Source organism: Diabrotica virgifera, chromosome 1 (genome assembly GCF_917563875.1).
Source record: "Diabrotica virgifera virgifera chromosome 1, PGI_DIABVI_V3a".
NCBI classification, from domain to species: Eukaryota; Metazoa; Arthropoda; class Insecta; order Coleoptera; family Chrysomelidae; genus Diabrotica; species Diabrotica virgifera.
In genome coordinates, this window is record NC_065443.1 from 287,630,868 (window position 1) to 287,653,635 (window position 22,768).

At 33.1% G+C, this 22,768-nt stretch overlaps 1 protein-coding gene across 1 annotated transcript in view; it reads left to right on the forward strand.

Moving 5' to 3' along the window:
• The first annotated feature begins 1,455 nt into the window (after window positions 1–1,455).
• Window positions 1,456–22,768, forward strand: part of LOC114324288 (uncharacterized) — a 36,429-nt gene continuing 15,116 nt past the window's right edge. The window contains exon 1 of the mRNA XM_028272092.2: window positions 1,456–1,526. Within this exon, the coding sequence (XP_028127893.2) occupies window positions 1,506–1,526 (21 nt within the window). The 5' untranslated portion in view covers window positions 1,456–1,505. The remainder of the gene's footprint in view (window positions 1,527–22,768) is intronic.

The following is a 22,768-nucleotide window of genomic DNA, read 5'->3' on the forward strand; positions in this document are numbered from 1 at the left end:
GCAACTGCTAGCAAAAAAACTAAGTTTTCAATCTAATAGCACATAACACAATATGAAAAATACTACTCTACATCCCACCAGATTGAAAACAATGGGAACATTCTCTGGTTACACCTCCGAGGCTTGTAAAATTTGCAAGCCATAACGGATGCTGAGACTAAAGAAGATGAGAGAATTTTACAATTTAAAATTCACATCCTAGATATTATTCAATTATAAAAAGATAACAGATGGTCAAATCTACATCAACCAAATTCCTGTAGACCTTAGACCAATAAATGAAGAATGGACCAACAATCAAGAGATAAGAGAGCGCACCGGAAAAAGTTAGATTTACCTTTAACCGGATGGGAATCTTCTTCAAGGGCCACTACCTCTCTTGACATAAAAGTTAGAATGCTATGATGCACGGGCGTAGCCAGGGGGGGTTTTGGGGATTCAAACCCCCCCCCCCCCCCCCGAAAAGTTAAGATATTAACATGTTTCAAATTTTTATCATGAATATAAAGGTAATTTTATGTAGTTTTAGTCGTTTTATTTTTTTGAACCCCCTCCGAAACTAAAACCTGGCTACGCCCGTGCTGTGATGCTTCGTATTCTTTGCCCTTTTTGATGGTCTTGAATTGTGGACCTTAAACCAAGATATGTGCAGAAAGTTAGAAGCATCGGAGAAGTGGCTATTTCGGAGAATTCTTAAAATCCCGTTCACTAATCTGGTCACAAATTAGGAGGTCCTCAGAAGAAATAAGAAGAACCGAAAGGTACTGACTACCATCAAATCTCGAAAGTTAGAATATTGCCGTGATGATTGCCAACATTTGTCATGGATAGACACATCAAGAAGAAGAAGATTCCGTTAAAAGGTGAAGAAAACACTGAAGTAGAGCTGGTATAAAATTAAGATGAATAAATATGTTTTTCTTTAGAAAAATAAAAGTGTTTTCCCTAGTTTTTCTTTTACTTTACTTACTTTAAGAAATTCGCAAAGTACTTAACCCATTCTGCATATTATGCAGATTGTTACGAAGGGACATAACTATCTGCATATAATGACGAACAACTGAAATGTACAAAATTATTTCAAAATAATTCCGTATATGATTAATTCGCTAGAATTTATTATCTAAAAGTATATTTTGACTTTGTTTTTCCCAACTCAAACATTTTATCACCCCCTAGCTCCAAATTGACTCAATTATAAAAGCTTATGTACTTTAAAAAAGGAGTTAAACAAACGGCTAAAACAGAAAACTTTATTTACTATATTTATCAACATCTTGTAGCAATGTACACTACTTTATCCTAATTATAACAACCTCTTTGTACTACTAAGTCTCTGGGAGCCCAAACCATGTGCAATATGCTAACTTTTCAAGGACGTATCCCCCTAATATCAACAAAACAAACACCAGGACGCGAATTATAGCAGAAAAAGTTATAAAGCAAAGCGAAGAACAGCGGTGTTCAGTGTTTGTGGTGAAAGTGAGAGGAACCACTACGCTGCCATGATGGCAGTACCGCTGCAGGTGAGTCCATGCTTGAGTACTATATAGTACTATATTAGTGGCGCCAAGATATATACCCGAGGATTTGAAAATAAGAAAAATGTGCAGTGGTTATTTGTTGGAAAAAGTTTAAAAACTGTTTGAAAAATATTAGATGTGCTATATATGGGAAAAGTGGGGTGAAGTGAGGAAAAATGGCTTTTCTCGGTCTTTTGGATTTTTTTGGAACGAATTTTGGAAAAGTTATTGATCGATTTTTTAGACAAAATTAAATGTAATATTTATTTATAAATCTCAGTAGGCCTTGAAGGCCTAAGGCTGAAAAGTTTATTGTTCCAGTACAATTACTATTTAGTTAGGTATAATATATTTAATATTTCTTATAATCTTTCCATAAGTACATTTCTTAACCACTTCCTCCCATTGTTTTCTGTCCAATGCTTTTTCTTTCCAATTCTCGATATTACTTTTTGTTGTCTTCATATACGCTGTCCTTCTATCTCTTTCTTGGTCTACCTTTCTTCTTTTTTGTCTTGAATTTCGTGATATTACCATTTTCGGCATTTTTCCCATTCTTTCAGTGTGTCCTAAACATCGTATTCTCTGTAATTTGATTGCTATCGTTATTTTTGGTCGTTATATATTTCTTCAAGTTCCTTATTATTCCTTTTTCTCCATTGACCATCTATTTTCACACCTCCATATTTTGCTCTTTTTGTATTTTGCTCTCCCATCTTTTTAAAAGGTCTACTTTGATTTTTTTACGCACCGATATATCGCATGCATATGTAGATGTATGCCTGATAACTATTTGTAGATTCTAATTTTTTAATGGGATATACACAGGAAAATAAGGTGGAAGGGAAGAAGAAATTATTTTTTCTCAATTAAAAAACAGTATTAACGGGAAATTTTTGGGAAATTATTGATGATTTGGTACTTGAGTTTTCTATTTATAATTAACTGGAAAGTTATCAATAACAGCTCTTATAGGTCTGGATCCCGTGTATCAAAAAAAGTTGATTAATAGCAAGCTGAAAATCTGTTAATAGCTTAACGGTGGCTAGTCGGACGCACTTTAATATATGGGAACACTGGAACAGGGGAAGTTTTAATGGTGGAACAGGTTAAAAATTTGGAACGTCAGACTACGAAAACGCCAGATGTATTTCGTCCGACAGAACTTCCAATTGATTTGTTACCCTTTCATTAAACTCTCATGCCAAAATCAGACTGCTATTACTAACCAACATGATTCCTGCCATTTGACATGTTCTTCGTGTTCCACTCATTAAAATGCCCAGTTGGTGATAAACACCGGTCTGATTTTTACATGAGAGTTTAATGAAAGGGCAACAAATCAATTGGAAGTTCTGTCCGACAAAATACATCTGACGTTTTCGTAGTCTGACGTTCCAAATTTTTAACCTGTTCCACCATTAAAACTTCCCCTGTTCCAGTGTTCCCATATATCAAAGTGTGTCCGACTAGCCACCGTTAAGCTATTAACAAATTTTTAGCTTGCTAAAAAACCGTTGGAACAAAATCAAATAATTAAAGTTTTTTGTCATCATCATTTATAATCTTCAATATGGTAAAAAAAGGAAGCCGATATTACAATGGAAGCCAATAGGAATTCGAAAAAAAGGAAGACTTAGAACGAAATGGCTGGATGTCTTGGAGAACTACCCGAAAACCATGAATATAAGACAATGGAGAAGAAGGGCACAAGAGAGATCTGAATAGGACATAACTAGACAGACATGTACACATCCAGGGTTCTTCTTCTTCTTCTTTTTGTATAGACATGACTCTGTCTGTTTTTTTCAATGTGCCTAGATAAAAAATGGGCTCTTCATTAAAGCAAAGTTTGATGCCTTTCAAGTATCAAACTTTACTTTATTTTTTAATGAACGTCGTCATCAATGGCATTGCAAGGCTTTATGAGTCTTTACCAAGTTTACTATTGCCTTCCATGTCTTTCTGTTTTGTGCCAGTATTTCCCATTGCCTAACTCTTAGCTCTTTTCTCTTAGCTCTTTCCCTAGAGTATCTCTGCATCTTTTTACCTTTTTCTAGGACGTCCTACAGATCTTCCCTCAGCTGGTCTTTCCCAAAGCGCATTGTTTATAAGGCGATTGACGTTAATAGGTATTACATATTCTATCTTAGTATATTGGCCGTTATATAGGTGACCCACTAGATTTCCCTTTTCTGAAAAGAGACCCTAACTCGTTGTTGTGTCTGCGCCTCCAATCGTTTGTCACGCTATCTCTTCAAGGCCCATATATTACTCGAAGCATTTTACGTTCTCACACCAGCAATATATTTACTTCTTTTTTTTTGTTAGTGTCCATGTTTTGCTTCCATACGTGACTACTGGTCGTATTATGGTTTTGTATATCTGGATTTCTACACCTCGTGAGAGAAGCTTTGACCTCATTAGATGTTGCATTACAAAGAAAAATCTGTTTCCCGCCAGTATTCAAATTTCAAATTCTCGTTCTACTCTCTTGACATTGTTGATTGTTACTTCTAGATATTTAAATTCTTTAACCACCTCGAAGTTATGATCGTTTATATTAATACTTAGTCTTATTCGCAGCAGTTTTTGTTTTGAAATAACCATGTATTTTGATTTGTCTTCATTTAACTTTAGACCGATATCAGTGCAGCTTCTTCAAAGCTCGAGATATCATTAACTTCTAATATTGATCGTGCACCTACGTCTCGGCAAAGACGAGAACGATCTTTGCTCCCCGAGCAGCTAAGACTGGTTTAATTTTCAGATAAATTTTTCCCATGGCATATTCGAATGCCAGGTTGACAGGTCACAGCAGATCTCCCTGTCTCATTCCAGAATTTACGCGAAAAACATTTGATGTTTTCCCTTCTACCCTAATTTGTGCAAAGGAGTTACTTGTACATATTTGTGGTATCGCAGCTGGTTTCTTAGGTATTGGCCAAGCTCGACCATTGCATTCCATAGTCTTATAGACTCTTGGATTGCAATAGAAGTTCAGCCACGATTTTTTGCGTTATAGACTAGGAACCGCTATAGGTAAAATTTGCTAATCATTTTAGGCACGATAAGACGCTATAACTTAAATAGTAGAACCTAAAAGAAAACGTATGAACACTGCCGTCACTTTTTAGTGACACATGCGACGACAGTGGCGCATCAAATTTTCCACTTATGGACGGGATACATAAATTAAAAAGAACCCTCTTACTACCAGAATTCAATTTTTTCATTTTTTTATGTTCTATGTGATTAAATAATAAGACATAGCGTAATTTTAACCCACCACCCCCTTCCCCACCATCAAAAACTTCATTTTTTGTTTTTATTTTTTTGAACGGGATAAAATCAATTTTAAAATTTCAAAAAATTCATAGGCATAGTTGAGGCTTTTACAAAACACGTCTATTTTTTATAGATCCGTAAGTTGAATGTACAGGGTTATTCACTATATTTTGACTCCCCTGTAAACTGCTTTATTTACAGGATTAGAAAAAAATGTAAAATAAAAAACTTATTCGATTTTTAAATTATGATTTTTTGACATATATATCGTACTAGTGACGTCATCCATCTGGGCGTGATGACGTAATCGACTATTTTTTTAAATGAGAATAGGGGTCGTGTGCTAGCTCATTTGAAAGGTAATTCAATTCTCTATTTAGTAATATAAACATTAAGATAATCATTTATACAGGGTGTCCAAAAAAAGTTTTTAATTAAATTAATTGACACAAAAAGAAAAATGTATGTAATTTATTTAATTTAAAATACATTTTACTGCTGTTAGAAAACAGAAATAAAAGTTTATTGCACAAATAAACATTGCTTTTTGCTTAAATTCAATGTTCAAACTGCCAAGAGGCAGATGGGTGGCAGCTTGAACATTGAATTTAAGTGAAAAGTAATATTTATTTGTTCAATAAACATTTATTTCTGTTTTCTGACAGCAGTAGAATGTATTTTGAATTTAATAAATTACATACATTCTTCTTTTTGTGTCAATTAATTTATTAAAAAAAATTTTTTTTGGACACCCTGTATAATTAATCGTGTTAATGTTTATAATACTGTATAGCGAATTGAATACCCTTTCAAATTAGCTAGCACTTGACACCTATTCCCATTTAAAAAAATAGTCGATTACATCATCACGCCCAAATTGATGACGTCACTAATACGATAATATGTCAAAAAATCGTAATTTAAAAATCGAATACCTTTTGTATTTTACATTTTTTTCTAATTCTGTAAATAAAGCAGTTTACAGGGGGGTCAAAATATAGTGAATAACCCTGTACTACAGAACCTCAAAAAAAAATTGAAAATAAGCGTATAAATTTTTTTGGGGTTGCTGGAAGTCTATTTTTTTCTATTTTATGTATTTTATCAAACACTATGCTTTTATTTTTTTTTAGATTTTTTCGTATGGTTCGCCATCTTAAAAAATCCAAAAAACTGTTTTTTATGGGGTTTTTTGGGGGTTGAACGTGTTTCTTTCATTTTTATACAGAGAGCACGTAAAGGTTGGAATAAATTCATTTTCTCGAGAATGGACAATTTTGGAAAAAAATCCCGAAACAGGTCGATTTTTATTTTTAAATTACGACTTTTTGGCATATATATCATACTAGTGACGTCACCCATTTCGGCGTGATGACGTAATCAATGATATTTTTTTAAATAAGAATAGGGGTCGTGTTACAGCTCATTTGAAAGGTAATTCTATTCTCTATTCCGTAATATAAACATTAACATAATTATTTATACAGGATGTCAAAAAAAATTTTTGAATTACATTTATTTGCATAAAAAGAAGAATCTGTGTAATTTATTTAATTCAAAATACATTTTACTGCTATCATAAAACAGGAAAAAATGTTTATTTGAGAAATAAATATCGTTTTTTGCAAATTCAATATTAAAGCAGCCACCCACCTGCCGCTTGACAATTTGAGCATTTAATTTAAGCGAAAAGCAATGATTTTTTTAAATAAACATTTTTTTCTATTTTCTTAGAACAGTAAAATGTATTTTGAATTAAATAAATTACACATATTCTTCTTTTTATGTCAATAAATTTAATTCAAAAAAAATTTTCTTTCGACACCCTGTATAAATAATTATGTTATTGTCTATATTACTGAATAGATAATTGAATTACCTTTCAAATGAGCTGTCGCACGACCGCTATTCTCATTTAAAAAAATCATCGATGACGTCATCACGCCGAGATGGGTGACGTCACTAGTATGATATATATGCCAAAAAGTCGTAATTTAAAAATAAAAATTGACCTGTTTCGGGATTTTTCTCCAAAATCGTCCATTTTCGAGAAAATGAATTTATTCCAACCTTTACGTGCTCACTGTATGTTCCAAAGGACTAAGTTACTGCAATTTACATATAGTCTATACAAAAAACATTGATTTGATCTATTTTGAAGTCCATAAACTAGGGAAAATCCCCAGAAACCCCAAAAAAACATTTTTTTGGATTTTTGAAGGTGGCGAACCTTACGGAAAAATCTGAAAAAATTTAAAGACATAGTGTTTGCTAAAATACACAAAATAGAAGAAAACTTAGACCTCCAGCCACCTCCAAAAATAAGTTGCACCCTTTTTTCAAAAAAAAAAAAATTTTAAATTTTTTTTTGAGGTTATGTACACTCAACCTACTGATATATAAAAAAATGTTTTGTAAAAGCCTCAACTATGCCTATGAATTTTTAATATTATTTTAAAATTGATTGCATCTCACCTAAAAAAATATAAAAACGAAAAATGATGTTTTTGATGGTGGGGGAAGGGGGAAGCGGTGGCGGGTTAAAATTACGCTGAGTCTAATTGTTTAATCACATAGAACTTAAAAAAGTAAAAATTGAATTCTGGGAGTGAGGGAGGGTACCTTTTAATTTATTTATCCTTTCCATAATTGGAAAGTTTGATGCGCCACTGTCGACGCATGTGTCACTCAAAAGTGACGGCAGTGTTCAGACGTTTTCTTTTAGGTTCTACTATTTAAGAGGAACCAGTAGCGATCAACAGGTAGCAAAAACGCGTTCCAGGATTGTGGCTGTAATTTTGAATATTTTTTCAAGATATTTGGCACACTTATTCGTAATATAATAAAGAATGGCGGTACAGAGCCCAATTTGAAAAATATATTAATATGTGGAAATTACTCTGTAATTAAATACAATATTATAAAAACGAGTCTGTACCGCCATTAAGAAGAACAAAGAAATACACTTTCTTCAAATAAACTTTTTTATCCGATGCCTAGATTTTGTGTCATTTTGGAACTACTAAAATTTTTTATTTCATTAGTAGTTCCAAAATGACACAAAATCTAGGCATCGGATAAAAAAGTTCATTTGAAGAAAGTGTATTTTTTTGTGTCGTTTTTTTAATATTGTATTTAATTACAGAGTAGTTTCCACATATTAATATATTTTTCAAATTGGACTCTGTACCGCCATTCTTTATTATATTACGAATACGTGTGCCAAATATCTCGAAAAAATATTCAAAATTACAGCCGCAATCTTGGAACACGTTTTCGCTACCTGTTGATCGCTACTGTTTCACCTTAAGTTATAGCGTCTTATCGTGCCTAAAAGCGGCTGTTATAGTCTATTGTCCATTTGAGAGTACTGAATGATAAAATCAACGAGAGTAAAATATGTCAAAAGTATGGTGCTTCCTAGGAAAATCTTCGTGAAAATTTCGGCGACTTCTTTTCTCCCTTATGCCATTTTACGAACAGATAGAAGATTATTGATTTTATTATTACAAATTTTGGCATAAGGGCTACTGTAGCCTAAGGCTGTTAATTATGACAAAAACATGTAATGTTAATGGGTCAGTGTTAGTGATTTTCTCCTTAATGGAACCTGAAAAAAAGGCAACGGCAGGTCGTGAAAACGAAATTTTCCGTAACGAAAAGTTGCAGAAGATATGGAAAATTTGATTTTCAAGACGAACTCTGTTCAACCATAAATTTATTTTCTTTTTGTTTATCTCATATGACATTTTCAGTACACAAAAAAGCATAAGAGATAAAGTCGTGGTTGAACTTCGTATTGAAGTCCGAGAGTCTATTAGACGATTAATTGAATAATAAGCCTGTTTAAAATTTATAAAAATCTGATCTACGTCTTGATTATAGATCTTTTAAAAAATGCAAAATATAACTGTGGGGTGGGATAAATAATGGTCCAAAATTTTCATCTGATTACATAATTATTTTGCAAGTTTACAACATGTTGTGTAGTACAATATAATTATTTACTTGTTTACTTATAAATATATATTAAATAATTATTATATAATCTCTAATACTATAGTGCAATGTATATGCGGCTTATAAAGCATATAAATATAATTGATAATCATTCGGTTACTGCTAATATGAAACTTATTTCCTGTAGGTACCTAACAGTTACTATTTTTTAAGTTTTTAAATTCAATTTATTTTTTTTTTTTTTGTAATAAAATCATTCGGATTTTTATTTTTCTCCTTTAGCCAAATCAATTTACTTTTGTCAATAATTTGGTGGTTTAGATTCACATTCTTTAAAATGATAGAATGCATTTTTCAGCAGCTTCTTTGACGGTTTTGTTTTCAAGCTTTTACTAGAAATTGCACAATACACGCATCACCATATTACTATAAACGTTGGATAGTTGATAAATCGCTACCTCAGTAATCTACGATTTGCGGATGATGTAATCCTGATAGCTACTGACCTACAAGAACTGCAAACCATGCTTTCAGAACTACATATAGAAACTTCTAAAATAGGACTGAAAATGAATTTAAACACAACAAAAGTCATGCACTCCTAAGAAACCGTGACAATAATAAACGACAAAGTTATAGAAAAAGTTGAAGAATATATACTTAGGACAAAAAATAATACTAAATAGGGAAATTCAAATGAAAGAAATAAACAGAAAAAGAAAGTTAGCATGGGCAGCATTCGGCAAACTGAACTATATACTCAGAAATCAGCAAATTCAACTACATCTTAGATCTAAAGTTTTTGATGCATGTATTATTCCGATATTAACATATGGGGCATAAACATGTACAATCACAAAAAAGAATATGAACATACTCAAAGTCACTCAACACGAGATGGAAAGAGCAATGCTTGGCATATCACTTAAGGACAGAAAAACAAACACATGGATAAGACAGAAAACCAAAGTCACCGATGTGGTACAAAAATCATTAAAATTGAAATGGGAATACTTGGACATGTAGCTAGGAGCGATCTAAACAAGTGGCACAGAACAATTCTAACCTGGAGACCATACCAACATAAAAGACCCAGAGGCAGACCTCCTATGAGATGGACAGATGATCTGAAACGAACTGCCGGGAAAAATTGGCTACAAGTATCGTACAACAAAAAACAATGGAAAGGACGACTTGAAGAGGCTTATGTTCAGATGTGGACGTGAATAGCTAGACGAAGAAGAAGAAGAAGTTGATAAATATGTACACTTTTAATTCGAATGCTACCTTGTGTTGCCATTTTTTATTACTGAATCCTCCAAGATCATATAAGGACGTAGTTCTAAATACAATTGTGGTGTTTCGGCACTTATCTTCTTGAACCAAACCACAGGCTTGACAAATCAAATTATTTTACATACAAGTCAGGTTTAGAGGACAATATCCTTCTAAATTCCCCTTCTAGAAATTTCAATGGAATTGGATTCTCTATTTCTTGGAAAAATCGTAGTCTATTGCATTACATATATGACTGTGCCATTAAATTTGTCCTGGTTTAAGATAACTGGGTAATCCGCATAGTCCAGGACATGATGTCTACCATTGCTGACTCTAGTTATCAACCCATCTATGACCAGATTTCACAAGAGGGGAGATAAGACTCCCCTGAGCAGTCTATAGAGCTCACACTGTATCAATAAGTAGCGTTGTATGTTACAAAACTTTTTAGCATTCAGTCTATCCACCTGCAGCTTGTTTCATCTATTCTTTTTAGCTGAGTCGCCCATGTGATTGCTGCGTATGAATGTTGTCGAATGATTTCTCTATGTCGAGCAGTGCATCCAGCACAACCTCTTGATTTTTAAGAATATAATTCACTTTCTGTACACATGTATTGTAATTCTGAAGCTATTTTCTTGTGGCATTTTTATAATTTGAACTATTTAACGGGAAATAAGCCACAATATTATTAAAAAATGATTTTTATTAACGTTTCGACGCCCAAATCAGGTGCCGTTGTCAAAATACAAAATACTATTAACATAAACAAAAATGTTGTTGCTTAGTAAAAAAAAATTCTTCTAATAATTTATTTAATTTGACTCATTTATATCGGAAATTCAGATACATATGATACATTTTAAAATAGAAGACTTTAAAATGATGTTGCCAATATTTATGAGTTGCGTTCCTGGGACGACTTTACTGAAAGATAGTTCATTCCATTACTTGAAATCAACCCCAACTCAAGAATATCCGTCACAAAAAAAATCGTAGCATGTGATCTGTCTTTAAAAAGACAACCACATGCAAAGGTGACATTAAAATTCTCGCGTTGGAGATCTCATAGTAAATCACGAGGGAAAACCAGGAAAAACCTCGTGATACTATCGCGACATCGTAAGTATTTGGTCTTACATTTAATTTACTCTCAAAATTAATACCAAATTCTGACTTTACTATAATTTTGTTTAAATTATAAATAATATCGATAATACATGAATATATAAGTAATACTAAAATATAAAATATGTACTAACTCGACTATTGACTTACTAATTGTGGTATTTTCTTTCTATTGACTTCCTCTTTCAGTATGGGTATCCACATCCTACTGCATTCCACCGAGGAATTTGCGACACAATTGGTTTCGCTTAGCATAATTAGAGCCGCTTCTTTGATTTTTCTCTTTTTACTATCTGTTTCTTTCAGGACTATACTTGAATCTCTCCACTGAACTCTAAGTTCATTATCCCATGCGTGTTGACACATTTGAGATCTATCAAATTCTCTATTTTTAATATAAGATTGATGTTCACTTATTCTAACGTTTAATGGTCTTGATGTTTCACCTATATAAAACTGTTCGCATTCACAAGGTATTTTATAAATACAATTCTTTGTCCTTTCTTGTTCATTGTTAGGTTTAGTTTTAGATAGAATAGATCTCAACGTGTTGGTTGTTTTGAATGTTGTTGAAAAGGACCATAAAAAACCATACATAAAAGGACTATCCGAGAAACAAAACAATAGGAAATAAATTCAACATTTCAACAACATTCAAAACAACCAACACATTGAGATCTATTCTATCTAAAACTAAACCTAACAATGAACAAGAAAGGACAAAGAATTGTATTTATAAAATACCTTGTGAATGCGAACAGTTTTATACAGGTGAAACATCAAGACCATTAAACGTTAGAATAAGTGAACATCAATCTTATATTAAAAATAGAGAATTTGATAGATCTCAAATATGTCAACACGCATGGGATAATGAACATAGAGTTCAGTGGAGAGATTCAAGTATAGTCCTGAAAGAAACAGAGAGTAAAAAGAGAAAAATCAAAGAAGAGGCTCTAATTATGCTAAACGAAACCAATTGTGTCGCAAATTCCTCGGTGGAATGCAGTAGGATGTGGATACCCATACTGAAAGAGGAAGTCAATAGAAAGAAAATACCACAATTAGTAAGTCAATAGTCGAGTTAGTACATATTTTATATTTTAGTATTACTTATATATCCATGTATTATTGATATTATTTATAATTTAAACAAAATTATAGTAAAATCAGAATTTGGTATTAATTTTGAGAGTAAATTAAATGTAAGACCAAATACTTACGATGTCGCGATAGTATCACGAGGTTTTTCCTGGTTTTCCCTCGTGATTTACTATGAGATCTCCAACGCGAGAATTTTAATGTCACCGTTGCATGTGGTTGTCTTTTTAAAGACAGATCACATGCTATGATTTTTTTTGTGACGGATATTCTTGAGTTGGGGTTGATTTCAAGTAATCGAATGAACTATCTTTCAGTAAAGTCGTCCCAGGAACGCAACTCATAAATATTGGCAACATCATTTTAAAGTCTTCTACTTTAAAATGTATCATATGTATCTGAATTGCCGAGTCAAATTAAATAAATTATTAGAAGAATTTTTTTTTACTAAGCAACAACATTTTTGTTTATGTTAATAGTATTTTGTATTTTGACAACGGCACCCGATTTGGGCGTCGAAACGTTAATAAAAATCATTTTTTAATAATATTGTGGCTTATTTCCCATTAAATAGTTAAAATGTATTGTCAGTAAAAAAATCCTGATCTACACGCATATTGTCCCTGATTCAGCAGACTTTCAAGCAATATACTATCTCTAAAGCCGGAGATACACATGCATGTCACCAGGACACGGGCATACCAGTACCTAGCAAGCACCAGCTACTGTCCCCAAACTGCCAAGTGTGTACGTTAACTGGCATGCTAGATCCTGGCATGCTAGCTAATCGCAAAGAATTTGATTTTTCTTGCTAGTAGCGTGCTTTGAGATGCAAGGCGCATGCGTGTGAGTGTCACTGGCATGTGTGAACGCGCGCTACCGCTACGGGCATGCCAGTAGGCTAGCAGAGAATTGAGCCGCTGAGAGCAAAAGTGGTGTGAGTCAAAAAATCAAGCTCTCAGCAAGCAAGCGCTTTAGCAGAAATTCTGTACACACGAAAGTTTTATGGAATTTGTTTTTTATTTGGATAAAAGAATATATTATATTTATTTGTCCAAACAAATTCCATCAACACTTTCGTGTGTACAGAATTTCTACTAAAGCACTTGCTTGCTGAGAAATTGATTTTTTGACTTACACCACTTTTGCTCTCAGCGGTTCAATTGTCAGATTTGTTATTTTGGGGATAAAAATTAATCGTTTTATTTTAAAGTGGTTTTAAAAAATGTTCCGTTGAGATGATGAAAAAATCATTAAATTCATTACTTATAACTTTGTGATTAGAGTGTATTTGGAATTCAGCTAAATCATCTCTATATAAAAATAAAATAGCACGTGACAATGCTTACACCAAAATTCAAGAGGAAATGGGTCGGATTCATTATTAAATTTCTAACAATTATCCACGGAAATAAGCAATATTTGTTTAAATGTTGAATGGGTTGCATGTGAGAGTTCATTTTAAATGAAGTAAAAGACAGACGTACTCTCAATCATTTATTGAAACTTCCGACGACCGGTTTCGCTCTCTAAAGTATGCAGAGCATCTTCAGGTCAACGGTTACAAGTCACTAAATGATTCGGATACAAGGAGCTACTACCTCAGTATTCATTAACATGATATTTCTGCTAAGTTATGCTAACGGGATATGGTGGAATAGACGGAGAATGTTGCAAAGGTAAACAAGTTTATGAGATTTGGGAATTTTTGAGGGTGAAGAGATAGTTGGTGAAAGAAAACCAACAAAGCTGTGCCTGTTGTTTTGTTTGTGAAGTAAACTACAGTGAATGTCATATTATACAATTTTTTAAAATGTGATGGTTTTAAAGATTTTTATTTCCATTTATTAAATTTTTTGTTTTTATTTAAATTTATTGAAAGACTTCTATTTATTAGTGTATGTGTTAGTGTAAGATTGACAACGTTTGGATCAAAACGGGTCGATATTTAATATGTATGTTAGATGTGGATGTGCAGCTGTAACTTGAATTGTTAAGGTCGGTACTCCTTGATGTTTTAATGAGAGGAGTAAGTGGTCGTATAAGGGATGACAAATCGGAAAGCTTAAAAATTGTAGCTAAAAGATTAAATTAGCCGTCATATAATAAAAACAATAATACATGTGAATTGATGGACAACAACGTAGGTATGAGATATAAATTAAAGGGTGCAGAATTAGAGTAGAAAAGAAAAGAAAAGAAAGGAATTAAAATTCAGTTGAAAGTAATTGATCGTAAAATGAGACTATTTTTTAATGTTATAAGCATTGAAGAAATATTAATAAACTATTGAATCAGATAAAAGAAAGAAATAAATAGAAGTCTTTTAATAAATTTAAATAAAAACAAAATCTTTTAATAAATAGAAATAAAAATCTTTAAAACCATCACATTTTAAAAAATTGTATATATGACATTCACTGTAGTTTACTTCACAAACAAAATAACAAGCACATATTTGTTGGTTTTCTTTCACCAACTATCTCTTCACAATCAAGAATTCCCAAATCCCATAATCTTGTTTACCTTTACAACATTCTCCGTCTATTCCACCATATCCCGTTAGCATAACTTAAGCAGAAATATCATGTTAATGAATACTGAGGTAGTAGCTCCTTGTATCCGAATCATTAAGTGACTTGTAACCGTTGACCTGAAGATGCTCTGCATACTTTAGAGAGCGAAACCGGTCGTCGGAAGTTACAATAAATGATTGAGAGTACGTCTGTCTTTTACTTTATTCAATTTTTGTTTGTTTAATTTATTCCGAATACCTTCCATGCATCGTCTTTTCTGTTGGAAACTCAAAAACTTATTAACAAAATACTTTAGTTTCACATGAAAACCTCTCGATTGTTTACTAGCATTGGCAAGTGTAAAAATCTACCCTGCTTTTTCGACTTACCAATAAAGGTATGCGAGCTACTGGCATGCCCATTATTAGCAAATGTGTTTTGTGCTTGTAAGTTACTGGCTTATGCCAATAATTGGCATGCCAGCTACTTTTCTCATTTACAGGCATGTGTGTACCCGGCTTAATGTGACTATCGAGCAATATTTGTACAGAGTCTTCGACCCAAATAATATCAGACTTATCGGTCTGAGGGACTATGTACCCCAGTTTTAATTTAGCCTGCAGTATTTGACATTATTGTCTGTGCAGAAGATTATTTTTCTTATGAATGAAGGAAGAAAAAAACAGACGTACTCTCAATCATTTATTGTAACTTCCGACGACCGGTTTCGCTCTTAAAGTATGCAGAGCATCTTCAGGTCAACGGTTACAAGTCACTAAATGATTCGGTTACAAGGAGTTACTTCTTGAGTATTCATTAACATGATATCCTGCTTAAGTTATGCTAACGGAATATGGTGGAATAGACGGAGAATGTTGTAAAGTTAACAAGTTTATGGAAATTGGAAATTCTTGAGGGTGATGAGATAGTTGGTGAAAGACAACCAACAAATCTGTGCCTGTTATTTTTTGTTTGTGAAGTAGACTAAAGTGAATATCATATATCCCTTTCAGGTCTGAATTTTTTTTGAATGAAAATGAAGTTTCCCTTTGAATAAATAAGATATACGGTATCTAAAAAAGGTGTAAAAAATGCAGAAAAAAAAATTCATTGTTTGAATCTGTCACAAATGACATGTCACGTTCGTGCGCTCTCGGCTTATGTTCTATGAATGCAGGATCGTAAGTGTATGAAAAAATTTATTTTTATTAAACGTAAAACACCATTAGGACCAATAGTCCTGTCGCCAGGGTGGGTACAACGGCCTCCTTAATTCAGATGGACTTACCCAAGTTTTTTTTATATATTTTGACCCGTAGAATACGATTTTTTTGGGTAACAGTTGATCCGGATGTCGATAAGATTGTTATAGATAAAGAACTTGAGGAATTACATAACAGCGATTTCTCGCAAAGCAAAACATCTTTTTGTATTTTTTGGGTCATTTTAAGCAAAAAATATTCCTACAAGTTTTTTCGTACAATGCATAATTTTCGAGATAACCGCGGTTGAACTTTCAAAAAATCGAAAAATTGCAATTTTTGAACCTGAATAACTTTTGATTAAAAAATAAAGTAGCAATTCTGCTTACCGCATTTGAAAGTTTAAGTCAAATTATATCGGTTTTGATTGTTTGCATTGCTAAAAATTAATTTTTTTATTGTTAAACAAATCTATAAACACATAGTGTTTCCCGTACCTAATACATGCGTTTTAACGCATGCTACGTAGAAATTGCCTCGCTTGCACTTGTAGCTACTCTACCTACTCGTTCGATGTTAAATGAGAAATCATTGAGAACATCACTCACATACTAGGTGTTTATAGCTTTGTTTAACACTAAAATAATAAATTTTTAGCAATGCAAATAATGAAAACCGATATAATTTGACTTAAACTTTCAAATGCGGTAAGCAGAATTGCTACTTTATTTTTTAATCAAAAGTTATTCGGGTTCAGAAATTACAATTTTTCGATTTTTTGAAAGTTTAACCGCAGTTATCTCGAAAACTATGCATTCTACGAAAAAACTTGTAGGAATATTTTTTGCTTAAAATGACCCAAAAAATACAAAAATATGTTTCGTTTTGCGAGAAATCGCTGTTATGTAATTCCTCAAGTTCTTTGTCTGTAACAATCTTATCGACATCCGGATCAACTGTTACCCAAAAAATTCGTATTCTGCGGGTCAAAATATATAAAAAAACTTGGGTAATTCCATCTGAATTAAGGAGGCCGTTGTACCCCCCCTGGCGACAGGACTACAAATAAAAATTATTTTTATAATTGTTTAATATGCTATGCTTCTTTTAATGAGCATTTTTCAGTGCGTCACAAATGATAGAAAAAAGGTAAGTCCGTGATAATACACATTTATGACATTTATTCTAACATGACATTTTAGTTAAATCTGACAGTTGTCACATTTTATTTGCAATTTGGCAGAAAAACAAATCAATTCTGTTTATTGCATTTATAAAATGGCATTTTCTTTGATTTGTATAGTCTTATAAATTGTACAGATTATATTCGTAGATATATTATATAATTAGTAAATAATTTTTTTTCGATTATGGCGCTATCTATTGACAACTAGAATAAATGTTATAAATGTCACCGACGAAATGTAATCACCGACGTGCGTTTTTTTCTCTCACATACAATTTAATGCGTTAGAAAGAAATCGAAAAACTGTGACACACTGAAAGATCCTCATGAGAAAAAGCATATTACATACTAACTAAAATAGAACAAAAATTTTTTGCTGAAATGTCATGTCTTTCCATTGCCTCTTCGCTGAAGAAGAGCTCGTTGAAGGAACAGGTTCTTTATCCAATAGAGGTTCTTCCTCTAATACAGTTTCTTCAATACCCTTGTCATCGGTGTTATTTTTAAACATTTGAACGTCAAATGCAACATCATTTTCGCCATCTTAATCTTCTATTTCGGACTGGTTACCATCATTTAACACCTCTAGAGCCAAATCGTGGGTGAGAGGTTCACCTGTAATTGGAAAAAATACTTTTATCATTAAAACAGAGAAAAATTAATAAAAAGTCAAACCAATAAATATTTAGTATTTTTAATTTCCTGCTATTGAAAATTGAATGTGTGACGGCAACTCACTATCGTGATATCCAAATATTACGGGACAAGATCTCTACAAACAAACCAATAATTTCTTAAATCTTGTTTATTATCTTGAAGTTGAAACTTTATCTATACCACAACCCCGTTACAATTTTGAGTTTGATATTGATACCCACATAAACATGAGCTCACGATCGTGTCAGCCGGTCACGAAAGGGATATACAATTTTAATATGTGATGGTTTTAAAGATTTCTATTTCTATTTATTAAAAGATTTTTATTTATATTTATTAAAAGAATTCTATTTATTAATGTATATGTGTTAGTGTAAGGCTGACAAAATTTGGATCAAAACGGGTTGATATCTAGTATGTATGTTAGCTGTGGACGTGCAGCTGTAACCCAAATTGTTAAGGTCAATACTCCTTGATGTTCTAATGAGAGGAGTAGTGATCGCATAAGGGATGAAAAGTCGGAAAGCTTAAAAATTGTATCTAAATGATTGTATTAGCAGTCATATAATAAACCGTAAAACAATAATAAATGTGAATTGATAGACAACAATGTAGGTACATGAAACTGGGCTATAAATTAAAGGGGGAAAATATAAAAGAAAGAAAAGAAAGGAATTAATATTCAGTTGAAAGTAAATAATTGTTTGTAAATTGAGACTATGTTTTAATGATATAAGCAGTGAAAAAATTTTAATAAACTGTTGAATAAGATAAAAGAAAGGAATAATAATAAAACATTTTGGAGGTTACCTACATTGTGTTTAAAATTCGTCAATAAATAAGTAAAATCCACATTAGAATTAAAACAAAACACACAGGACACAAGACGATACAACAAATAATGCGGAAAGTGAAATTGGTCAGGAGCACTGCATTTGCTTAACTATGATTTTAACTTTAACTTTATTTTTTAACTATTATTTTTCTTCTGTAGAAATATTGGGTAAATCCTATCAAGAGCTCATGATTTAAATGGTTCAAATAAGTTTTTTGTTCACCTGAGTTCATCTTGATCTACCACTTCTTTTACCACACGCCAATTTTTACAGGAACCACAAGTTATAGTCTATGGTCCAGTGTTCATATATTAGTTTGGTTTCAGACTCAGGGTAATGCAACGTGATGAGTACTGACTGTATTCACTTGACTTTTTTTGATGAAAATATATGAGGTATTTATGAGATTCCTTAAAGGACAATTTATAGAGTATGTATTGACATTTCTGCAGTCTAATTTTATTGCCTTGTAGCACCTTCTAGTTACTACACGATTCTCATTTTGCCCTTCTTCAATGCCCATCTCTTCTGATCTTTCGATATTAAATACTTACTGTTCCTCAGATTAGTCATATTTTTCCTAATTATATTTGCTGTGATCTTGGTTAACATTTTAGGAACTTAATTAAATAAGGTTATATTTCTGGAATTATCCGGTTCTCTATTTTCTCCTTCTTCTTCTTCTTCCTTCTTGTATGTAGGCTTTAAAGCCTGTTTCTTCTTCAATATTAGCCTCCTAAATTGTTTAAGTTATCGCACCATCTTTTTCTTGGTCTGCCAATACTTCTTCGTCTATTTGGTGACTTATCTCGTACTATTCGTACTATCCTATCCTCTGCCATTCTACTAATGTGTTCGTTCCACTCCTGTTTCCGTTTTGTCACCCATCCATTTATGTCTTCTACATTGCATGATCTTCTTATGTTTTCGCTTCTCTCCCTATCCAACAGTTTTTTCCCTGATATTCGTCGGAGTATTTTCATCTCTGTTGTTTCTAGTAGTCGTCTCGTTTTAGATGTGTCAGGTCTTGTCTCCGCCGTGCATGTTAATATAGGTCTAATTGCTGCTTTATAAATTTTTTGCTTTTGTGTCTTGTCTTTTTGGTTTTTGCTCTTCCAGATTGTGTCATTAAGAGATGCCGCTTTACTTGCTTTTAAGCTTTGTTGTCGTACTTCCTCTTCAACATATCCGTAAATAGTTATATCCAGTCTCCTATTTTCTCCTCTTTCATCAATTCGACTTTCCTGTATTTGATTAGATCGTTCTTATATTAACAGCGCCTAGTGTCTTTTGGTATTTTAGTATTTCTTTGGTCACTTGAACTCCTACTTCGTTTTCCATTAACAAATTATTGATGATCATTGATCATGCTGGGCCAGATAAGTTTGTTACCAGTGGCTCTGAATAGCTCCAATGATGTTTTATCTCTATTTGTCCACAGTCTTAGATTTTTCGGCCATGACATTGTCGTTATCTATCTGGACCTATTTTAATTTGAATGGAACTTATTGTATTCATTGGCATTTATATCTTGTAATTATCTTCACTCTTCCATCATCTGTAATATTTTATCTTTTTTGTATTTTGTATTTAAGATTTTCATGCTAAAGTCTGGCATTGGATGTCTTCAAAACGCTGGTCATGGAAGCCTATAGCAGGTCTTATTCTTCTTCTCTAGGTGCCGTCTCCGCTTCGAAGGTTGGCAATCATCAGAGCGATTTTTTACTTTTGATACCGCGGCTCTACGTCCAAACCATTCCCTAAGGTTCTTCAGCCATGAGTTACATCTCCTGCACATGGATCTTTTCCCTGGATTTTTTCTTGCATAATGGCCTGGAGATTTAGATATTTATCTTCTCTCATCACATGTCCCATATATATCAATTTTCTTTTCTTAATAATTGTTAGAAGTACTTCTCCTTCCTTATGCATTCCTCTCATTCCCTTTAGGTTGGTTATTTTATCTACCCATGAGATCTTAGTATTCTTCGGTACATCTACATCTCGAATGCTTCCAGTCTCCTCACGTCAATTTTCTTCAGTTTCCACGGTTCCATCCCGTTGTATAATACGGATATATCACCTAGCACCTTAACAGTCGTATCTTTAACTCATGGTTTAATTTGTCTCAAAATATCTCCACGAAGTCACCTCATTTTCTTTGCTTTCAAACCACAACACAGCTCCGTCTTTTAGATGGCGTCTTATAATTTCTTTGCAGTCTTCGAAGTTTTTCATATGTTGGAATTTGTTTTTTAAGATTTTAATGAAAGGTACAACTACTTCCCGACGGTCTTTTCCTTTTTGACATTTTCCTATCTCCTTCAATTTTTCTTCAACTTTTTCCATATCAAATTTTAACGCATTCTCGAATTTTTCTTTCACCTTTTCAATTTTCTGTATCTTCTCAGCAATCTGATTTACCTCTTCCTGCATTTTCTCTACATAAACCTTCATATCTTCATATATTTTCAACTCCCAACGAACAGTATCGTATGTTGGGAGGCACTGAAGTCCTCATACCAATATGAAAGATGTTCCTCGAAAATGACTCTAAAACCTCTCAATCCAACACGCTGGGCTGGAAGATTTGATGCAGTCAATACATTGAAACACAGATTTTGAGATGTTTTGAAGTGCCTTTCAAGTCTAGTTCTGACAAGTAACAAAATAAATGAAAGAGTCGAAGCAGCACAACTGAAAAAAAGAAACTAGAATCATTCAAATTTGTTTTGTTACTAGTTGTGCAAAATAGAATTCTTGAAATCCTCAACATAGTCTCTAAAACACTGCAATCAAAATCTTTGGACCTTTTAACAGCTTACAGTTTACTTGAAGAGGGCCTCTTAAAACTAACTGAAATGAGAGGACAACTGGAAACCTTCTTTGAAGTGGCTTCAAGTATGTGTCAACGTTGGGGAATACCAGTAGGGTTCGCTCCAAAAAGAATGCAGAAGACGAAAAACATTTCGATGAACTGTGCGAAGATGAAAGACTTCAAGATCCCAAGTCATGGTTTAGTTTAACCGTGTTTTACTCCATTATCGACACATTATGCTATCAGCTAGACACTCATGCAGGAACGAGGAACATTCATGCAGGCCTTTCAAGGATTGAAAACAGTGTTAGATACGTACTTACCGAATTGTTCAGCCTGATTTTATTTTGAATGCAAACGCACAACAAGAACAAGACGTTCAAAACAAAGCAATAAGCTTCGTAAAACGTTTTCCAGATGATTCCAGATGAGAGATGATTCCAGATTTCTCTGAGGGGTAAACCCCCGAGACCACCTGGTAGGGGCCCCCAGATCACGTTTGCCCCAGGGCCCCCAACATCGTACTTACGGCCCTGATTCAACAACGTCCTGAGTTGTCTGTGTTATTATCATATATTTCGTCTTGCTTATGTTGAGCGATATTCCATATTCTTCACTTACCGCGGTCGCTTTATTAAGTAGTATATGTAGGTGTTCATGTGATTTAGCTAAAAGAACTGCATCATCTTGGTATCTTAAGTAATTTATGATCATGCCATTAATTCTAATGCTTACGTTTAGTTCATCCATTGCCGTACTTAATACGTCTTCCGAGTATTATATTAAATAATATTGCTGAAAGTATACACCCTTATCGAACACCTCTTTGTATTTCTATTTCTTCTGATGTTATGTCTTCTATTCTCACTACTGGTTTTTGGCCGTTTGAAATTATTCTTATATCACTGAGGTCTAATCTTATTTTTTTAATGCTTCAATTAGTTGGTCATGCGTAACCCTATCTAAAGCCTTATTATCGTCTATAAAACACACGTACAGTTCTTGATTCATATCTAGGCATCTTTGTCAGAGGAAGTTAAGTGCGAATAGTGCCTCCCTTGTTTCTAGGCCTTTACGGAATCCAAATTGTGAATCGTTGATGTCTATATCTAGTTTCCTGCCAATTCTACTATGCACTTTTAGCAGGATTTTCAGTGCGTGACTCATCAATCTATAGGTTTGATGGGCAGGTCCTATATTGAAATATGCAGGGTGTTTCATTAATAATTGTCCATATAGTAACTGGAGAAACCTTAGCACAAAATATGAAGATTT